The 22,571-nt window shown below is 42.6% G+C and overlaps 1 protein-coding gene across 7 annotated transcripts in view; it reads right to left on the bottom strand.

The window, feature by feature from the left end:
- Positions 1–22,571, bottom strand: part of PDE4D (phosphodiesterase 4D) — a 1,077,829-nt gene that overhangs the window by 66,938 nt on the left and 988,320 nt on the right. For 6 of the 7 annotated variants that reach the window (XM_050946931.1, XM_050946933.1, XM_050946932.1 and 3 more), the window contains one exon: positions 9,961–10,073. In XM_050946931.1, coding sequence (XP_050802888.1) covers positions 9,961–10,073 — 113 coding nt within the window. Of the gene's footprint in view, positions 1–9,960; positions 10,074–10,159; positions 11,022–22,571 lie in introns of those variants that run through there. The other variant, XM_050946938.1, reaches the window with a different exon arrangement.

Consider the following 22,571-nt stretch of genomic DNA (forward strand, 5'->3'; position numbering starts at 1 on the left):
ACTGCTCCTTTCATCTAGCGTGAAGCTGAGAGATGGCAGTGCAAAGCCCAATCCCTACCCCAGCCAAGACCCTACCTAGGAGATGAGCACCAGATCTGCTAGGCTGGTTTAAAACAAACAAAAGGAAGTATTTTTTCACACAATGCACAGTCAACCTGTGGAACTCCTTGCCAGAGTATTTTGTGAAGGCCAAGACTATAACAGGATTAAAAAAAGAACTAGATAAATTCATGGAGGATAGGTCCATCAATGGCAATTAGCCAGCATGGACAGGGACGGTGCCCCTAGCCTCTGTTTGCCAGAAGCTGGGAATGGGTGACAGGGGATGGATCCCTTGATGATTACCTGTTCCGTTCATTCCCTCTGGAGCACCTGGCTCTGGCCACTGTCGGAAGACACGATACTGGGCTACATGGACCTTTGGCCTGACCTCATATGGCCGTTCTTATGGCTGTTCAGGGGAAAGCATTTTCCTAACTCCCCAGACGGTCCTTGACAAGCTGTTGCCCAACCTCAGTGTCCCTGACCTCTCATGCACTCATCACCCACCACACCAGTACTACAGCACAGGGATTCCTTGTCACCCAAAGCTGGCCCACTAGAGGAAACACAGGCTGCTCTCACTCACCTGCACAGAGTCCCAGTCTAGCAGCTGAGACCCTGCCTATCTCTTTTCAAACCCACAATCGCACCCACTGCATGTTTGTTTTTTCCTCTTGACTCAACAACAGCCCAAAATCTCAGACCCACTTTCAACACTCCTTGCAGATTTGCTCCTTAGAAGGACAGGGTATCCAGCTGACTTTTCTCACTTGGAGGCAGCAAGATTTTTCCTTCTGGGATGAATGGTGGGTGTGAAGTCCCCTGCATAGCTACTCTTGCCATTTCTGTGTCTGTGTGAAGACACTGCAGTGCTTAAATGGCGAAGAGGGCCTTGTAGGAGTCCTCTGTATTATGGTAAATTTCACCCATGACGCCTGCTCCTGCAAGTCTTTTCACAGTGCATACTAGGAAGTGCCTTACCTACACTCATCACTGTGCTTATCTTAGTGCAAGTTTGTTGTGCTCCAGCACAAGTGTGGCCAGACTTACATGGGAGCAAGTAAGCTTAAGTACTAAGCGTACTGACCTAACACAGAGGTCTCAGGACTTTTGTATACCCGCTCCAAAGCATAAAAAAGGAGCAGAAAGTGAGGAAAGGGCTTGTTTGAGGAGATCTGGGTTTAAGTCAGGGGTGGGCAAACTATGGCCCGTGGGCTGGATCCAGCCCGCCAGCCATTTTAAGCCAGGAGCAGGGTCAGGGACTGCTTCACGCAGCTCCCGGAAGCAGCTGCATGGCCCCACAGCGGCGCTGCAGCTGGGGCGCAGGGTTAGGGGCTGCTCCACACGGCTCGCAGAAGCCATGGCATGGCCCCCCTCCGGTGCGCCAGACAGGAAGCAGGGTCAGGAGCTGCTCCACGCGGCTCCCAAAAGCAGAGGCATGGCGCACCTCGAGCTCCTACACACTCTGCTCCAATGGCTCCCTTTGGCGTTCCAATGGGAGCTGCAGGAGCGGTGCCTGTGGACAGGGCAGCATGAAGAGCCGCCTGGCCACACCTCCACATAGGAACTGGAGAAGGGACATGCTGCTACTTCCAGGAGCCGCTTGAGGTAAGTGCCGCCCGGAGCCTGCATCCCCCAGTGCTCCAATCCCCTGCCCTAGCCCCGATCTCCCTCCCACCCTCCAAACCCCTTGATCTCAGCCTGGAGCACCTTCCTTCTCCCCAAACCCCTCACCCTCAGCGCCACCTCAGAGCCGTACCCCCAACCGGAGCCCTCAAACCCTTCCCCCGCATCCCACTCTCCCACCCCAATCCAGAGCCCTCTCCCACACCTCCTCATTTCTGGCCCCATCCCAGAGCCTGCACCCTCAACCAGGGCCCTCACCCCCTCCCGCACCCGAATCCCATTTTTGTGAGCATTCATGGCCAACCATACAATTTCTATTCCCAGATGTGGCCCTCGGGCCAAAAAGTTTGCCAACCCCTGGTTTAAGTACAATTCTTCCGGCATGCAAATTGGGTGCTTAGCTACACATTCATCTTCTGCTTTACTCTTGCTATGATGCAAGGCTAGGCATGGTGACCCTGTAGAAATCCTCTCATCAATGCAAGGTCGGCCTCCCTCCATTCCCTCTCTAGTTCACCACTTTTCAGATCCTACATATACAGATAATATCCCACACCTGTGCTGTACAAAATGAAACTCTCAATGAATAAGTACTTCCTGATGCTACACTCAATGAAGTTTTTGCATGAGAACAGCTACATCTTATTCATTTCTAATTCTTGTCAGAATTGGCATGCATACTCAAGTAAGGAGCTAACCACATCCTTGGATTTTCCTAGAAAGATCAGGAACATCAAGAGCCAATTAAACTATCATGTCAACTAGCCAAGTGTAATGGCACTGCCAGACATTATATAAGAATGCTGTCACGCAATAAGCTGCAGAAATTTTTGGAACCGATTATCAGCTGTCTTTATCGCTGAACAGCAGAACAGAGGACCTACCAGTTATGTAACAAAATTGAGTTGTGATATTAGCAAATTCCTTTTCCACTATTTTATTTCCAGCACATATTTTATTATATGTAATAGCTGAAACCTAAGAGAGTGACTGATAAAGAAATTCTCTTAAATTGGATATGACAGCATTAGCCTTTTTCTGTAATTGGAAACAGGTCACTCTAATCTATGACCATGACATAAGAAGATACTATTTTACTTTGGCTGAGCTTACAAATTTGGTAAAAAATATTATAAAATATAAAGCTTCTATACATGGAATATCATTCCTGAAGACAAGATGCTGGTCATGTAACATACTACGTAAGGTAACCAGAAGTGATTCAAAAGGACAAGACTAAAAAGTAGTCAGTCTGTTAACAAAAGCTGATTTCTCAATGGTGATTCATTCTTTCATACCATAACATTAGCCACTTCCTTTATTCCTAATAAGATGCACTGTATCCATCTAGATGACCATCACTATATTATCTGAGTGCCTCCCAGAGGATAGAGCAAAGATGCTAATGAGTTTCATACAATAATGAAAATAAAATCCAGTAAGGAAAACAATTTTGGTTTCACGTGACTCAATGGTTGTTCTAAACAGTCATTTTAATTCTAATTCTTAACAAAATATTTGGAACTTATATACTGCTTTACATTTTCAAACCACTATACAGACATTAAACTAATGCACACTTCTCTGATAGGCAGGTAGGTAAGTACTGTTTTCCTAATTTATGGAGAAACTGAGACAGAAAAGGCTTGCCTGAGGGTAAATAGATAGTCTTTGGCACAGCAGGTGTAAGAACTTAGGAATTCCTGGCTCCCAGTCCTAAAATCAAACCACTAAAAAATACATAAATATATGGCAAAATAAAGTGAAAGGAACATCACCAACTTGTAAATCACACTAGCATCCAAATATCTTTTTCCCCACTCCTTTTACAAGTAACATCTACGAGTTCTGTGATGGGGAAAAAAAAAGAAGGTGAAAAATACTTCTCTTTTTTAGTTCCAATTTGTTTACTTTGTGCATTAGGCAGCATTTGCTGCGTAGTTAATTTAGTTTCACTCCTTCCCCTATGCTAGTCAGTTTCCAGTGTTATTTGTACAAGTCTTTCACACAGCAGTAAAGGAGAAGAAAAATACTTTTCTCAATAGGTAAATGTGATTATTAAATAACAAAAATTGGCAGGGGACCTCAGTGCCAGGTGTAGAAAACTCATTATTTTAAATCAACTGGATTTCAAATTGACTGTTTTTCCTTTAAGTCTCATTCTTGTTATCCTTAATGTTTACAATTAAGAAATTTAAATTGTGTATAAAATGCAATTCACTGTAATGAAATGTTCAAACTAATTCCTGTTCTCTTTATTTTTGTTTAAATCCTTTTTCAGCGGGTGGTGGTATGGTCAGAATTTTCAGCTGAGTACAGGGCACAGATGGCCATTACAGGACCATGAAATGTATTCTTTCAGTGACAGAATATGGCCACAAACGTCTGTATTGGTGCTCACAGTAAAGTAGTCTTTGAGTCTGAGAGATGGTTAGATGCAGCTGCTTTGGGAATCTGCATTTTAGTTTTACTCAACAACTCAGAGGAACTTTTGCACAGTCACTTGATAAATACCAGCATAAACACATAACCTGCCATACGCATTTGACAGCTACAACTTTATTTGACGTATCAAAAATGTAGATGTTTTGTGTGGTAAAACTAAATAAAACATAAATCTTTCTAACTCTGATGTTTCAAGAAATTTCTTGGAGAGATAGTGCATTCACAGTAAACAGGTCTGGGACCACTAATCCAAGGTTACCAAGAATGTATCAACATACTGTAACTAACAGTGATCCTCACTGACTTTTGTTCCCACCGCTTTTGATGAATCACAAAGCTAGCAAAGAATGTTATTATTATCTGTGGTAAACTTCAACATGCACTGAAACGTTTCTGTGTTTAAATTCAGATACAGAGACACGCTAAAATAATATACTAGAGATTTTTGCAAAAATCATAAATACAGAAGTGAAAACATGTTTGCATGTTAGTTTCATTATACGCACTCCTCTATATTTAACTCATCTACAAATTAGTATAGTCCTGTGGAAAATGTTTGCTAGATCTTTATTAGTAGCATCTCTGGACCTCAGTCAAGTTTCAGGGGCCCACTGTGCTAGGTACTGCACAAGCACGCACACGCACATGCATACAGATCCCTGACCAGGAAAATTTACAATCTAAGACTTTTTTTAAAAGGATAAAGAGTAAACAATAATAAAAATAAAACACCACCACATATAACCTAGACATTTTTTAAAGAGATGATTTGCTTGCATGATTGTACCTAACTGCAAGTTAAGCATGCAAATCCCTGCTCAGCACCTACCTTAAAGTTAGGATTTTCAAAAGTGCACCGGCACTCATAGCGCTATCTGAAGTTAGCAGGCATCTCTCTGCAAATTAGTGCATTTTCATTTAGACATCTAAATATGCATCAGGGAGCCTAACTTTCAGCACCCAATTTTGAAAATTGTTGGCCTAATATGAAAAGCCTCAGTTCTAGCAAACATTAAATGGAAAGGCACATCAACGAATGGGGCTCCCAGTCAGCATGCCTTACCCACTATTGCCAATCCAAGGGCTCAAAAATCAGGAGTCTGGTCCCTAGAAATCATGAGATGATAAAAAAAATATTTCTTTTATTCTGCCTTCTGTTTTTTTGAGCTTTTAGGGATTATGTTTTCAAGCTTTTCTCCACAACCATGTGGGCTAGACACATTCATTAAAAAAAAAAAAAAAGTAAGCTGAGATTGTCTGGCACTTATGTGATTCCAGGAGCTGGGGACTTACGAAAAAACATCAAATAGTTCAAAATTCACAATAAATCATTAGAGTTGGCAACATGCTTATTGACTACAGAAATAAATTCACTATTTGATGGGGATGTTCTTTCGAACTCTGATTTATTTATAGAACCATGCATATAGACCAAGGGTGAGACTGTGTGCTGTTCCTCCAAGAAACTACTTTTGGGCCTTCTCAATTCTGGCATGGTCAGGGAATGGCACAACCCCTAAATAACCTAAGCATTCCAGGAAGCTGCTCTGAGTTATGGCAGCCCTGGCTGAACTGTCTACCGGGCAGCTCCAGGCTACAGAGCTGCCCAAAATCGCCATCGCTCTCTGGACTACACTAACTCCCCTGGCATGCCCAGGCTCGCTATGGGGTCTGTGGAGCACCACCTATGGCTACCTTACATGGTGCCTGCACTGTGGAAATTCCCAACCAACCAGCTAAGGGCCATTTACATGCCTGTGCACTACCACAGTGGTGTGGTTCCTCAAGATTCTCCCTCGTATTTATACTAACTCTGCTTTCCTAAGTCCAGAGCCACGAGTTTGCGTGTCACTGATTACTATTTATTGTGTACCAATAGCATGCTCCAAACTGTATAAACACAGGACTCAATCCTGTACTGAGATCAGATAGAGGAGCCTTCTGTGCTTGAGTAGAGACTTAATGAAGTCAGTTGAACTCAATAAGGGCTCAATTGTCCATGCTATCAGATCAAGATAGTAGCTGTACAGTAGACATGCTCCCTGGCTTAAGAAGTTTATAGTACAGTTCTGACACATACGAGGCACAGACTACCGTAACCTGATAGGCATTCTTACCTCTAATATAGCTGCTTTTGCACCACTGATATGAGTGAGTCCTTAGCTGGTGCAAAGACAGTATAGCCAGTTCCTATGCCACCCCACTATGTTTAAAAGACTCACATAAACAGGGGAAATTGACTGACAGCACAAGGGAAAGAGTAAAACTGAACTGACTATTAAGAAAGTGCTGCCAAATGCAAAAAGTAAACAAATTGGAAATAAAAAAGAGAAGTATATTTCCCGCACCATCTCTATTTTTTTTTTCAATTACACTGATCTTTTGATGTCACTTGTAAAAATGGTGGGCAAAGAACATATTCAGATACTAGCGTGATTTATAAGTTGTTGGTTACCCTTCACTTTATTTTGCTATACATTTTTGTATTTTTCTAATGCTTAGGTCCGAGTACTGTGGTCAGTCATTCCTGAGTTCTTATCCTTGCTGCACAAAAGGCTACCTGTTTACCCTCAGACTAGACTTCTCTGCCTCTGTTTTCCCTTGAATTAGGATAACAGTATCTATCTACATATCTACCAGGGATGTCGTGAGCATTAGTTAATGTTAGTATAATTATTTTAAAATGTAACATGCTGTATAAATACTAGATATTTTTACAAATAATTAGAATTAGAATGACTGTGCATAACAACTCCTGCGACATTTGAAACTGAAATCTTTTTCTTACTGATTTTTTCCCACTATTGTATGTGCTCACTGATTTATTATAATGATTCTTCGCAAGATGACTAATGGCATTTGATTTGTTTTTGATTTAAGAAAAAAAGAACACTGAAAACATACACATAGATTTACAAAGACAAAAAATAAAAAGAGATGTCATTTATGGCCTGCCAATCTTAATGCAACATAAAAATATCTGAGAGCGTTTCTGAATATTTTAGTGTGTTGTATTGCAACTAACAACAGAGAGTTTCTGACATCTATATCCATAGTTGATGGATCAAGTAAACCTATTCAATATGTGACTGCAATATTAATTTCCAGTTCTGACGTAAGATACGGCATCATTCTGATTGATCTTCAGATTGGCTACAGCTCAGCTTACTGTATATCTCATATCAAATGCCTTGCCTGCATGATCCGGTTTCTCAAGAAATGAGAGGACCTTTATGTGACACATTTTCCTCCTGATTTCAATAAGTACATATGAAGAAGGTTTATCCTGTTATCTCTGGCAAATCAGGAGTGCTTTAACCAATACAAACAGAAGGGGGGAAAGGGGCCAGGATAACACTTGCAGTCGTGCAGGGTGAAGAAAGAAGCTATAGATTTTCTCAGAAAAAAGTCAATCAGAGTCTTTTATGTTTTCAGAAATAATGACCAATCTTTTTAAAGTCAAGGTTATTAATACATTTGACTGACCAAGCAATTTTTATATTGATTTGTAACTGGTTAAATCTTATTTTTTTAAAAGTCTTGTCTCCTGGGTTCATAAAAGGCACCATATCTTTCTTGGTTTAGGACTGGATTCAATAAAATATAACTTGTTATTTCTTTTTTTAAATACTAGAGAGTTTCCCAGGTACTATTAAAGCGAGGGCCATATAAGTAGCATAAACAAGCAAGCTGATGGATCAACAGATTAGATAGACATCTTAAGCCTATAGAAGTCTTCCAATGTTAACTTGCTGTGGGGCCATTCATCCTAAAGTGGTTGGGCAAGTGTTTTTAAATGTATTTAATCAGATCTGAAAAAGGCTTCAATATTATAATTACAAATAACTGGATAATATTTATGTACATTTCCTTTTGCAAATTAATTATCTAAGCCTGCATTCTTTCCACACTATAACTATCCAATAACTTGGATTGGATTGGCAAGAAACGCAGGATCAGGCCCTAACTGAAGCACTGATCCTGCTCCCTTTTTAAATATGGGAGTTTTGCCACTGAATTTAATAGGAGCTGGAACAGACCCAGTATCTCTTGATTTACAGTAAAAAAATAAGAACCAGTTCTGAGGTGATGACTATCTGCAAGTAGAAGCTCAGTATCTCAGGATCAGATCCTGCTTGAATTGTTGCTAAACAATTTGGTACAAAACTGTTTTAAAAGTTTGGGAAATGTTGAGCTTTACACCATCTCTCTTTTGTGCTTCTGTCTCTTGCTGTCAGTTTTACTTTCGAATCATAAAAGCAGTAGAAATAACCAGCTGACCAGAACCAGAGAGACTGCGAAGACAGGAGAAGTATAAACAGTCACTGAGAAATTTACTGGATATATTATGGAGCTAAAGCAGCATAAAAGTTAAAATGCTTAACATCTTATGAACAGCCACAGAAGAGTATCCAGTTAAACAAAAGGCAACTGATGAAAACTAGTGACAAAGTTGGGAATGGCAGTCAAAACAAGAAAGCAGAAAGGTAAAATAAAAGAGATTATATTAAGAAAGACCTTATTTGTTTTTCTTGATTTTCTGAAAAAAATTAAACTCATTCAAAATAATAAAAGTTTATTAAAAGGTCAATCAGCTGTTTGCATAGGCGGAATAGAGGAAAGAAGTGTATTTTATTTGTTACAATTAACCCCCCCTTTCTCTAGAGTGATTACAAACATGGAGAAAACATACACTTTCCAAAGTACCTTGTAGCAAGTTCTGCTTATTACAGATGTAAAATTAATTCTCAGTAAGGTCAGGTAAAGCCCACTAAAATGAACACCATCAATATTAGCCGAATATTCAGCCTGTGGCCTTGAGGGCACAGAGGAAAGTAGGATGGTGAAATGGGCTATCTGGAAGGCTTATTCTCTGCAGAAAATTTGAAAATATATGCTCTTTTCCCTTCCAAACATTAGTAATAAACAATATTATGCTATATATTAGCATCAATATTTACAGCTAAAATAGGGTCTGTACCACTTAAAATAAAATTGTATTGAATAGAGTGGTATCTTCATTATCACCTTTTCAGACGTTTACTCTCTGGCACAAGGTTGCTTACAATCTTGTACCTCTCCATTGTAGACAACTACCTTCTGATATTGAAATATACCATTTTCTTGGCTCACAAGAAAATGTGTGTGGCAAGAATGAATAACAGAAAAGATTGTAATGGTCGGCAATCAAATATAATATCCCTTATTTTAAACTCAAACAGAAATAGAGAAATAGTTTAACTTCCAACACCTAATGTTTCATCACTTTCAAAATGTGCCTTGAAATGTACAGCCAAAGGAATCTGCACAAACTACAGGAGCAATCTTTCAGATTCATATTTTAAGCCCAGTACAACTATTTTCGTTTCTTAGTCCACTGCATCTTTTTTTAAAATAGTATTCAGAGAATTTCCCTTTAACAATATACCAAAGTTTCAAAACTATTTGTTTTCAGCATCCCTCCTCTATGAATGCACACACCCCATCAGAAACAGAACTTTGCACGAGGATCCTTGGTTGAGCCACTCATATGCAGTAATACTAGATGTCAGGGTCAACAAACCCATGAACATTTTAGTTAAGGATAACAGCTCCTTCATTTACAAACATTCGGGGTTTTGTTCTTTTTAATTAAACAGCTTAATGCATGTTAAAAAGAAGCTCAGAGATGCATTAAAGTTTTTTTACTGGGAATTGCATGGCTAAACTCCAGTGTGGCCAGGAGAACGGGACTCTGGATGTAGTCTGATGCATTTTGTACCTGGCTAAAAACTATCCACTGGATTTCCAGCTTTGGTAGCAAGTGAGGAGGAGAAATAGGGGGCAAGGGAGTCCGATGGGTCCTACCTTGTTCGAGGCCATTTCACTGACGGAGTGCCTGGTTTGCAGGGTCTCCAGCTGGTCCAGGCACCAGTCCAGCTCCTCCAGGGTCTCGCTGGCCAGTTTTTGGTAGGCCTCCTCTGCGAAGAGATAGGGAAAGGAGTACTCAGTTCTCAAGCGCTTCACAGGGCTAACAGCAAGCTCCAAAGGGTCCATCCTGCCATACCCAGCCATGCTCAGATGCCCAGTGCCCACACATGAGTGCTGCTCCTTCATATTGCTAACGCAGGGCACTGGGGGAGGGCAGGCTTCAGACTCCGGCTGGACCCACAAAGGAACTGTCTGGGTAACAGTCTCCAGCCTCCTTCTTTCCGCCTTAAAGTCAATGGTCGAAACCAAATTCTGCGGAGACACTCGGCAGGCTCGTTTGCTGTGGGCTCAGTCTCTCAAGCGGCCCCTAGACTGCATGATGCTGGCGGGAGGCAGCAGCGCCCGGTGCCCGTGGCTCGTCTCCTCTCTCCTCCGGGACGGCGGATGCAGGGCGCTTTGCCTTCCCCAGGCTGGAGACAGGCAGCGCCGCCTCGCCTCGCCTCCCCTCCCCCCGTGAAGGCTCCGAGCAGAAATGAATCAGCGCGGCTGCTGCCGTGTGTGCGGCCACCACGTTTCCTGTGTTCCCAGCTCCTCCTCCCGCAGCGGCGAGAAGCAGAGTCCGGGGCTGCTGCTCTCGGGGAACCCCTCTCCCCTGCCCCTCCCCCCAGACCAGGGGTATTTTAGAGCCCCCCCGTGATGTTCCAGACTTCCCTGTGTGGCATCCCAGGAGCAGCAGGCGAGCGAGAGCCCTGCTGCTGCCCACCAGCCGGAGTCGGGCAGCCGCGTGTTGTGTGTGCACGGAGGGGGGAGCGGCAGAAAACCCGGCACGGAGCTTTCGCAGTCGCCTCCGCTGAGCTCCGTTTACGGCTTAAGGAGCAAACACGTAGGGCCGGAGCCCTCTCGGCTTCTCCCCCACATGTCACCGCCACCTGCCCTGGGCAAGAGCATAGCGCGCGCGCGCCACAAATCCCCACCGCCGCCCTCCGGACCATGGGCGCTTATGTAACCGCGAGCAGGACAACACGCGGCTTCTCCACGGCCTGGGGAGATGCAGCGACAAGATTAAAGACTCGGAACCTTGAGGCTCTGGGTTCTGAGGCGGTGGCGTGTCATGATGTCACTGCCCTCAGCAGGGTCTGAGCGCTGGCCCCGGCCACAGGTCTCTGCCCATTTCTTCCCCAGCACAAGTTTGTCTCAATGGCACATTTCTTCACGGAATGATTAGCTGTCACACTTTGATGTCTGGACCCTAGGCCTGCTAGCCTCTCTGCCTCAGGTTCCCTGGGGTGGGGGCAATAATAGTTTCTTACCTAGCCCATAGGGATGTCCAGACTTAATCGATTAATAAAGCCCTCTGAAGATGTAATTCCAGGTATGGGCTAAGTATAACTATGTCTAGCCAAGGATGTAGCAGCAAAAGGATTTTTCAAATATTGCAATAATATTTATTCTAAACCGAACCCATATGTGTGCGTGCACACACATGTGTACGGTGCATCACATAATTTGCTTTGGGGGGCGGGGAGATAGGGCTGCTGAAAGCTCTCCAAAAGTTTACCCTGGAAACCCAATATCAGGTTGGAAAATTTTTTGTCTTTTCTAAATTATTAAGATGTTTGTCTTTTCTAACGTACTAAGTGTCATATTGCAGCATGCAGTTGTACAACATGTAGAAGTGGACCCAGAAGAGGAGCAAAAGGCCATGCACGCCTCCCACTCACAAAATAACCAATCACACGAGCGCCTGCATGCACTGATTGTGGGTAAGCTCATGATAATCAGGAAAAAATAATTATAATATTTCTAGGGTGAAGATGTCATCTGTAAAGCCTGTCTATGATTTCTCCTACAGCAGTTGCATTTTTCAAGTGGCTAAACCGAGAGCAGTAGTATAGTGAGGTGCTCTGACTTGAGAACTGTGCACTTGGGAGCCTTGGTTCGGTACCCAAGTTTGAAAAGCTGGCATACTTGTTTCTGGAACCAGTGGCATAAGAATGCTATTTCAAGAAAGAGAAAAGGAAGCTCAATGAGTTTGCTCTTCCCTCCTAAAATGTCTTCATGAATTTGTCCCAGATGAAATTAAATGTAATCTTCAAAATGCCAACAAAAAACTTAAATAATATTAAAACATTCAGCACTGGCTAGTACCACAGTAGTTTAATTAATTATTCTTTGACATCTGGGAAACTGAGTTGATATCTTCTTAATATTACAAAGTACATGCCAAATGAGCTTGTGTTCCTTCAAAACTGTGCATGCTTATCTGTGTTTCAAAGCTACTACAGATTTTTCCATAATTCCCATTCTCATTTAGAACAACCTAGTACTAAAATAGCGTAGGTAAAATTATTTTAAGAAAACTACAATACCGGCTTTCTTTATGGCTAGTCTGTCACTTCAAAGAGCATTAACAAATATTCAGCAAAATCATCCCCACAAAACTGTAAAAGCCCTTCACATGTGATACTTACTATAAATGCTACCCAATGTAAAAATATCCCCTGGCGTTTGGAATCAGGACTTTCCTGACTGTTTATGCATCAAAGAAGAATCTGTGACATTGTGCAACACAGCAGACATCACAGTTCACTAGCTACCAAAATTATCCTTTCATATTGTGCTACTAATTCTTTTAAAAGATATGGTTTTGGTCTCAGAGTATAGATTTCTTTAAGATAAATATTAAAAAAGTATAAATGAAAAGCTATTTGATTCACAATATGGTTATCCAGTATATTGACCAGGTAGAGAGAAGTTTAACAGAGATTCCATTGAGAATTAATCAAATACTGAAATGAGGTTAAGTGAATCAATATAAGATAACATTTTGATGTCTAGCCAGACTTCAGGCTGTCTTTCAACATTCCTTGAAATTCAGAAATTGGGAAATTCACATTTTTCTTCACAAAGTAACAATTTTTCTGAAATCGGACATTATACAAAAGTGGGGCTTATGGGAGCAGAATAAAATAAAGTTGAAGGTTGTCAGATTTTAGTAAATAAAGTAAAAGCTCTAGTTCACCATCTATTTGTTTTGAACTCATATCCCTCTTCCTGCCCCCATCCAGCTATTTTTTTTAAATTACTACTAACATTATCATAGATGTGTATAATTTTATCTATCTGTCCTCCTAAAAGACTTTAACAACCAGGAGTCCTGCCATTCACTAATTAAATGCCATCATCTCTCACTGCACACTTTGTGACAATGGACTCCGTATATTGGACTTTATAAGAATCTTCCGTGGTTCTGGGGCTCCAAGTGTAGGGAGTGTATAGAAGAGGCAGACTAGGCATAACTCTAATGGAACTACTTGTATGAGTAAGGACTACTAACAGGTAGCAAAGCCCACAGGTAAGTGGGGAACAAGACCTGGGAGATGGGTTGGAAACAGGAGGGAGCACGGGCTATAATGGCAGAGAGGAAGGAGGGTCAGGGCAAAGCTGGGAGGCAAGATCAAACCAGTATCTTAGATGCCTATATACAAATGCAAGAAGTATGGGTAATAAGCAGGAAGAACTGGAAGTGCTAATAAATAAATACAACTATGACATTATTGGCATTACTGAAACTTGGTGGGATAATACACACGACTGGAATGTTGGTGTGGATGGGTATAGTTTGCTCAGGAAGGATAGACAGGGAAAAAAGGGAGGAGGTGTTGCCTTATATATTAAAAATGTACACACTTGGACTGAGGTGGAGATGGACATAGGAGACGGAAGTGTGGAGAGTCTCTGGGTTAGGCTAAAAGGGGTAAAAAACACAGGTGATGTCGTGCTGGGAGTCTACTACAGGCCACCTAATCAGGTGGAAGAGGTGGATGAGGCTTTTTTCAAACAACTAACAAAATCATCCAAAGCCCAAGATTTGGTGGTGATGGGGGACTTCAACTATCCAGATATATGTTGGGAAAATAACACCGCGGGGCACAGACTATCCAATAAGTTCCTGGACTGCATTGCAGACAACTTTTTATTTCAGAAAGTTGAAAAAGCTACTAGGGGGGAAGCTGTTCTAGACTTGATTTTAACAAACAGGGAGGAACTTGCTGAGAATTTGAAAGTAGAAGGAAGCTTGGGTGAAAGTGATCATGAAATCATAGAATTTGCAATTCTAAGGAAGGGTAGAAGGGAGTACAGCAGAATAGAGACAATGGATTTCAGGAAGGCGGATTTTGGTAAGCTCAGAGAGCTGATAGGTAAGGTCCCATGGGAATTAAGACTGAGGGGAAAAACAACTGAGGAAAGTTGGCAGTTTTTCAAAGGGACGCTATTAAGGGCCCAAAAGCAAGTTATTCCGATGGTTAGGAAAGATAGAAAATGTGGCAAAAGACCACCTTGGCTTACTCTTGAGATCTTGCGTGACCTACAAAATAAAAAGGTGTCATATAAAAAATGGAAACAAGGTCAGATCACGAAGGATGAATATAGGCAAATAACACAGGAATGCAGAGGCAAGATTAGAAAAGCAAAGGCACAAAATGAACTCAAACTAGCTATGGGAATAAAGGGAAACAAGAAGACTTTTTATCAATACATTAGAAGCAAGAGGAAGACTAAGGACAGGGTAGGCCCACTGCTCAATGAGGAGGGGGAAACAGTAACGGGAGACTTGGAAATGGCAGAGATGCTTAATGACTTCTTTGTTTCAGTCTTCACTGAGAAGTCTGAAGGAATGTCTAGTATAGTGAATGCTTACGGGGAAGAGGGTAGGTTTAGAAGAGAAAATAAGAAAAGAGCAAGTAAAAAATCACTTAGAAAAGTTAGATGCCTGCAAGTCACCAGGGCCTGATGAAATGCATCCTAGAATACTCAAGGAGTTAATAGAAGAGGTATCTGAGCCTCTAGCTATTATCTTTGGGAAATCATGGGAGACGGGGGAGATTCCAGAAGACTGGAAGGGGGCAAATATAGTGCCCATCTGTAAAAAGGGAAATAAAAACAACCCAGGAAACTACAGACCAGTTAGTTTAACTTCTGTGCCAGGGAAGATAATGGAGCAGGTAATCAAAGAAATCATCTGCAAACACTTGAAAGGTGGTAAGGTGATAGGGAATAGCCAGCATGGATTTGTAAAGAACAAATCGTGTCAAACTAATCTGATAGCGTTCTTTGATAGGATAACGAGCCTGTGGATAAAGGAGAAGCGGTGGATGTGATATACCTAGACTTTAGTAAGGCATTTGATACAGTCTCGCATGATATTCTTATAGACAAACTATGAAAGTACAATTTAGATGGGGCTACTATAAGGTGGGTGCATAACTGGCTGGATAACCGTACTCAGAGAGTGGTTGTTAATGGCTCCCAATCCTGCTGGAAAGGTATAACAAGTGGGGTTCCGCAGGGGTCTGTTTTGGGACCGGTTCTGTTCAATATCTTCATCAACGATTTAGATGTTGGCATAGAAAGTACGCTTATTAAGTTTGCGGACGATACCAAACTGGGAGGGATTGCAACTGCTTTGGAGGACAGGGTCAAAATTCAAAATGATCTGGACAAATTGGAGAAATGGTCTGAGGTAAACACGATGAAGTTCAATAAAGATAAATGCAAAGTGCTGCACCTAGGAAGGAACAATCAGTTTCACACATACAGAATGGGAAGAGACTATCTAGGAGGGAGTATGGCAGAAAGAGATCTAGGGGTCATAGCAGACCACAAGCTTAATATGAGTCAACAGTGTGATACTGTTGCAAAAAAAGCAAACATGATTCTGGGATGCATTAACAGGTGTGTTGTAAACAAGACACGAGAAGTCATTCTTCCGCTTTACTCTGCGCTGGTTAGGCCTCAACTGGAGTATTGTGTCCAGTTCTGGGCACCGCATTTCAAGGAAGATGTGGAGAAACTGGAGAGGGTCCAGAGAAGAGCAACAAGAATGATTAAAGGTCTTGAGAACATGACCTATGAAGGAAGGCTGAAGGAATTGGGTTTGTTTAGTTTGGAAAAGAGAAGACTGAGAGGGGACATGATAGCAGTTTTCAGGTATCTAAAAGGGTGTCATCAGGAGGAGGGAGAAAACTTGTTCACCTTAGCCTCCAATGATAGAACAAGAAGCAATGGGTTTAAACTGCAGCAAGGAAGATTTAGGTTGGACATTAGGAAAAAGTTCCTAACTGTCAGGGTAGTTAAACACTGGAATAGATTGCCTAGGGAAGTTGTGGAATCTCCATCTCTGGAGATATTTAAGAGTAGGTTAGATAAATGTCTATTAGGGATGGTCTAGACAGTATTTGGTCCTGCCATGAGGGCAGGGGACTGGACTCGATGACCTCTCGAGGTCCCTTCCATTCCTAGAGTCTATGAGTCTATGATTTACAAGATTGAGCTCTTTCAGATCTTGAAGCCCAATCCAATTCCAGTGACTTAAATGGAATTTGGATTGGCCCCTTGGGCACCAGTATGGCCATGGCTGGAGATGGGATATTGGACAGGGAAAGCTGATGTGCTGAGGTGGCACCATGGATTCCCTCTCTCTCTCCCTCCCTCCCTCTCATATGCTTGGCTGGCTGGTTCCTGCTCACATGCCCAGGGTCTAACTGATGGCCATATGTGGGGTTGGGAAGGAATTTTCCTCCAGCTCAGATTGGCAGTGACCTTAGAGAATTTTCACCTTCCTCTTCAGTGTATGAGTGTCGGTCACATGCCAGGAGTATCTGGGTATATCTCACTTAATCATTTCCCTTCCTTTATGGGGGCCATGAGCACTGGTGCACTTTGGTCCCTCCTATTCTGTGCCACTGGCACATAATTAGTTTAGTCTCCTGCAGTCTGTAATACTTTGGTTTAATTTTGGTTGTTGGGTTTAGTGTGTTGTACTGGATGGTGCTGGTGGCCTGTGATTTACAGGAGATCAGATTTGATGATCTGGTGGTCCCTTCTGGCCTTAAACTCACTGATTTTACTATGGAACTTCAATGAGACAAAAATAATACTGGCATTCACATGCTAATATGTAAAACGAGCACTCCACTTTTGTTCCTAGAATTCTCAAGTGCAATGCAACCAGAAGACAGTTTTTCAGAAATACACTGTAAAGGTTTTGAGGCCCTAAATTTGACATATCTTTAAATTGTTACAAAATCTGACAAGACCTATCCTATAGGTTGTAATTTTTTAAAACCTACCAGTCCATCACCAAGAAATTAAAAATAAAAATAAGCAAAACATTAGCCACTAATTTTTGGCAGGCCCACAAAAAGGTCTCTGTTCCCTGCTTTGGCTCTAGAATGGTAGTTAATTACCAAACACGTTCCCCAGAGCTGATCTAAAAATCAGTCAAATGGTATGGGTACACAAAGTTATTTTGTAATAAGAAAATACTTCGAGTTGAACACAGCCAGATCAGTTTCATCTTCATTTAGTAAAGGGTGTGTAGGGGTTGGGGAGGAGGAGGATATCAATGGCTGGCAAATAGAAAAGTTCAAATCTGGAAGGAAAATTTTTTCTAGATAAGTAATACACAGAAGGGAGAGTAAAATAACTGTGTCACAGCTGGAAGAGGGAACCACCTTTCACACACTGATTCTGTAGGTACAGTACCTGGTTTTTGGTTTCCAGGGTAATTTATTGTAGGCAAAGAACTGCATTTATTCTCAGCTAAAACAGTCCCTAAGAGTCCCATTTTTACATACAAAAACAGCCAGATGCTTTGGTGTCCTGACCATGTCCTCTCTTCCTTGGAACGCTCCCAGAACAACTTACACAGGAGTGTCTGTGAGGGAAGTGCAGCAGCACTGTGCCACTCAAGGAATGCCCTTAACTGAGGCTATTAACCAGGCACCAATTCCAACCAGCTCTGCAGCCAGCCTTTCATGTCACAAGAACTAGCAAAAAGGGATTGAGATTATTTGACTTCTACAAACTGGAGTTGGGTTGTCCAGGCTATGCAGATGAGTCTCTGTTTAACTGTTTTATAGTATTTTTTTTATTAATTGGTTTCTCAAAATACAAAGAAAGAGGTTTGAACATTTAATAATTTCTTCCTTTAAATTATTATGCCCTACTATGGGGTTTTAAAGATTACTTAGCACCAATTAACTTGAAAATTTGCATGCTGCTGGGCACACTCACTCACTCATGCCCGTCACCCCAATCGGGGTATGGGCCGCCAACCACAGATCTCCAGAGTCCTCTATCCTGGGCCATTCGCTCTAGCTGGTTCCAGGTATAGCCCATTTTTTTGCTATCAGCCTGAAGGTCGCGTCGCCAGGTGTTTCTTGGATGGCCTCTTTTCCGCTTGCCTTGGGGTTTCCACCACAGTGCCTGTCTGGTGATGTTAGTTGGCTGCTTACGTAGTGTATTGTCCTATCCAACCCCACCTTCTCCTTCTGATTTCTTCCTCTGCTGGGAGTTGACAGGTCCTCTCCAAGAGGTGGATGTTACTGATGGTGTCTGGCCAGCGGATCTGGAGAATCCTTCTGAGGCAGCTATTAATGAAGGTCTGGATCTTCCTGATGGTTATTTTGGTTGTCCTCCAGGTTTCAGCTCCATACAGTAGGACTGATTTCACATTGGAGTTGAACATTGGAATTTTTATTGCCAAAGACAGCTCTCTGGAGCTCCAGATGTTCTTGAGCTGTAAGAAGGCTGCTCTTGCCTTACCAATCCTTACTTTGATGTCTGCGCCTGTGCCCTCCCTGCTGGTCGATGATGCTACCTAGGTAGGTGAAGGACTGCACTTCTTCCAGGGGGCTTCCATTCAGTATGACTGGGTCATTGCTGATGGAGTTAATCCTAAGGATCTTGGTCTTGTCCTTGTGAATGTTGAGGCCAACCTGTGATGACGTGGCTGCCACTACGTTGGTCTTCTCTTGCATCTGCTGTTTACTGTGCGAAAGGAGCGCAAGGTCGTCAGCAAAGTCCAGGTCATCAAGCTGGGTCCACAACGTCCACTGGATTCCGTTCCTACACTCGTAAGTGGATGTCTTCATAATCCAATCGATGACGAGGAGAAAGAGAAGTGGTGACAACAAGCATCCTTGCCTGACTCCAGTTTGCACCTGGAAGCTGTCAGTAAGCTGCCCTCCATGGATCACTCTACAGTGTATGCCGTCATATGAATTCTTGATCAGATTGACCACCTTTGCTGGGATGCTGTAGTGCTGAAGGAGCTTCCAGAGGCTCTCTCGATCCACGCTAACGAACGCTTTCTCATAATCAACAAAGTTGATGTACAACGAGGAGTTCCACTCCATAGACTGCTCGACTATGATGCGAAGCGTTGCTATCTGGTCCGTACATGATCTATTCTGCCGGAAACCTGCCTGTTCATCTCGTGGCTGTGGATCGACGGCATCCTTCATTCTCTCTAAGAGGACTCGGTTGAAGACCTTCCTTGGCACCGACAGGAGTGTGATTCCTCTATAATTGGCACAGTTGCTAAGATCTCCTTTCTTGGGGATTTTGATGAGATATCCCTCTTTCCAGTCTACCAGAATCATTTCTTCTTCCCATATCTTCTCAAAGAGAGGGTACAGCATTTCCACTGAAGCATCCAGGTCTGCTTTCAGGGCCTCTGCTGGGATGTCATCAGGTCCAGCCGCCTTCCTATTCTTCATCATGGTGATGGCTTTTCTCATCTCATCTCTGGTTGGTTTATCGCAATTAATTGGAAGGTCCTCGTTGGCTGGGTTGATATCTGATGGATTTGGTGGTGCTGGTCTGTTCAGGAGTTCCTCAAAGTGCTCCGCCCATCTGTTCACCTGTTGTTCTATTCCTGTTATAGACTTTCCCTGCTTGTCTTTAATGGGATGTTCTGGCTTGCTGAACTTTCCAGACAGTCGCTTGGTAGTATCATACAGGTGTTTCATATTACCGCTGTATGCTGCCTGCTCCGCTTCTGCTGCCAGTCCATCCACATACTCTCTGTTGTCCTTCCTGATATTCCTCTTCACTGCTCTGTGGGCTTCAGCATACTCTTTTTGAGCTTTGGCCTTTGCTGCTCTAGTCCTGCTCTTATTGACTGCTGCCTTCTTCTTCTTTCTGTCTTCTTTCTTGATCAAGGTCTCTGCTGTGATCCACTCTTTCTGCTGGTGTTTCTTAATTCCAAGCACTTCCTGGCATACTGACCTAAGTGTCTCTCTCACTTTCTGCCATCTGTTTAGTACACTGTCTTCCTCTTCCTCAGACCGATCCTGTAATACTGAAAACTTATTCTTCAGCGTCAGTCCAAAATCTTCCTTGGTCTTATGGTCCTTCAGAAGGCTGACGTTGTACTTCACTCTTCTGTCTGACGCGTCTATCCAGTTCTTCTTCAGCTTCAGCTTCAATCTGGCCACCACTAAGTGATGGTCGGACGCCACGTCTGCTCCTCTTCTAACTCTAACGTCCTGCAAGGATCTTCTGAACTTCTTGCTAATGCAGACATGATCAATCTGATTTTCTGTCATGCCTGCTGGTGATACCCAGGTACTCTTGTGGATCCGCTTGTGAGGAAAGATGCTACCTCCTATGACCAGGTTGTTAAGTGCACACAGATCCACAAATCTCTCTCCATTCTCACTCATCTCTCCCAGAGCGTGGGTCCCCATGACTTGTTCGTATCCTGTGTTGTCAGGTCCAATTTTGGCATTAAAGTCTCCCATAAGGATGATGATGTCTTTGTCTGGGAGAATCTCTAATATTTTCTGGAGTCTGTTGTAAAAATAATCTTTGTCCTCCTCTTCGCTGTCATTAGTTGGAGCATAGCACTGAACAACATTCATCTTAATCCTCTTCATTTTAGTTCTGAAGGATGCTGTGATGATCCTGGGACCATGTGCCTCCCAACCAATCAGTGCTCTCTGTGCCTGCTTGGACAACATGAAGCCTACTCCCTATATGTGGGGTGCTTCGCTCTCTTCATGTCCTGAATACAGCAACAGCTCTCCTGTCAACAGTCGTCTATGTCCCGCTTGCGTCTATCTTGTCTCGCTAATGCCTAATAGGGTCAGGTTGTTGCTCCTCATCTCTGCTGCAACCTGCGCCGTCTTTCCTGACTCGTACATGGTCCTCACGTTCCATGTGCCTTTGGTAATCCTCCTGGTTGCAAGAAGGGTAATCGGCTTAGTGGCTTCCTCAGGGCTTTTACCACCCAGCGTCATGCATCTTCGAGTTGAAGACCGTTCTTTTTCCAGGGTAAAAGTCTCTGTTGTCTCTATTGTTGGCGTTTCTGTAGCAGGTTGGTTTTTTACGAGGTGGAGTTGCTAGCCCCACGCCCAACCCTCCTCCTTTATCCTGACTTGGGACAGGCAGATGGCCCCAAAGGACCTCTCTGGTGGAGTTATGCTGCTGGGCAAGTGTTCTTTAAAAAAAAAAGGGTGGGGGAAGCAGCAGCAGCAAATTTTCTTTTTTACGTCAACAGACTAACATAAACTGTTCCCATCACCCCCTCCTTCTAACTTCCAACTACATGTGTAGAGAAAACAAACCAAATGCTTACAAAAAGAACAAAGATTAGCCATAATCATTTGGCATTGCACAGCCATGTTTTTAAAAATGATGTCTTAGATATTCGTGTTTACAAAAGAATTAACTGTGAGAAAGCTCCTAATACAACTCCAGAGATAGCTATGTCCTCATTTACTCATTTCATTCAGAAGCTTGCTGTTTAAAAGTTTAAATGGGAAAATTTATTGTCCGATAATTATTTTGTCAACAGAGATAATGTCTTATTTGTTTAATGGATAGTCATGCTTTTTATATATGTGGTCACTTTATCTCATTTCTAGATCATGAAAAACAATACAAGATTTTTCTTCTATGGCTCGAGGATTTATTACATTAATCTTTTCAGTTTTCTCTTTTAGACAATTTTGACAAACACAGCTGAAGCCAAAGATAAGGGGACAGATTCTTGGTTACATTCTGGCTACTCTGTACCACCTGAGCAATGCAAAGGGGCTAGAAAGCAGTTGAATCTGGCCAGCAAATAATTCCATTCAGTATGAAGGAGCTCACACCTGACACAAAACCAATGTAGTTAGCCATTGCAATGTAGGAATGTGTTTTGGATGTGTCACAACAGAATAGGGCATGGCTGGAGGGTAGTGCCCTCCAGTTATGCTCAGCGAGTGTACAGTCCCTTAGCCAGCTGGGATTAGCAAGAGAGATACAGAGGCTGCTCTGAGCTATGCTGAGGCCAGGGCCAGGTGAGATCCACTCAGAGAATCAGGGAGCCCTAACCCACTCCATGAAAATCACCTTTGCTGTATAACAAATACACAGTAGAACCTCAGAGTTATGAACTGATCACAGTCAAACACACAACTCATTTGGAACGGGAATTATGCAATCAGGCAAAATACAGTACAAAAAACGGCAAAATATAATACAGTACTGTGATAAATATAAACTAATAAGAAAATAAAGGGAAAGCAACATTTTTTTCTTCTGCATAGTAAAGTTTCAAAGCTGTATTAAGTCAATGTTCAGTTGTAAACTTTTGAAAGAACCACCATAGTGTTTTGTTCAGAGTTACGAACAAACACCATTCCTGAGGTGTTCATAATTCTGATGTTCTATTGCAGTTGGTGCAGCAGATTATCTAGGCCAAGATTTTC

Source organism: Gopherus flavomarginatus, chromosome 3 (genome assembly GCF_025201925.1).
Source record: "Gopherus flavomarginatus isolate rGopFla2 chromosome 3, rGopFla2.mat.asm, whole genome shotgun sequence".
Classification (NCBI taxonomy): Eukaryota; Metazoa; Chordata; order Testudines; family Testudinidae; genus Gopherus; species Gopherus flavomarginatus.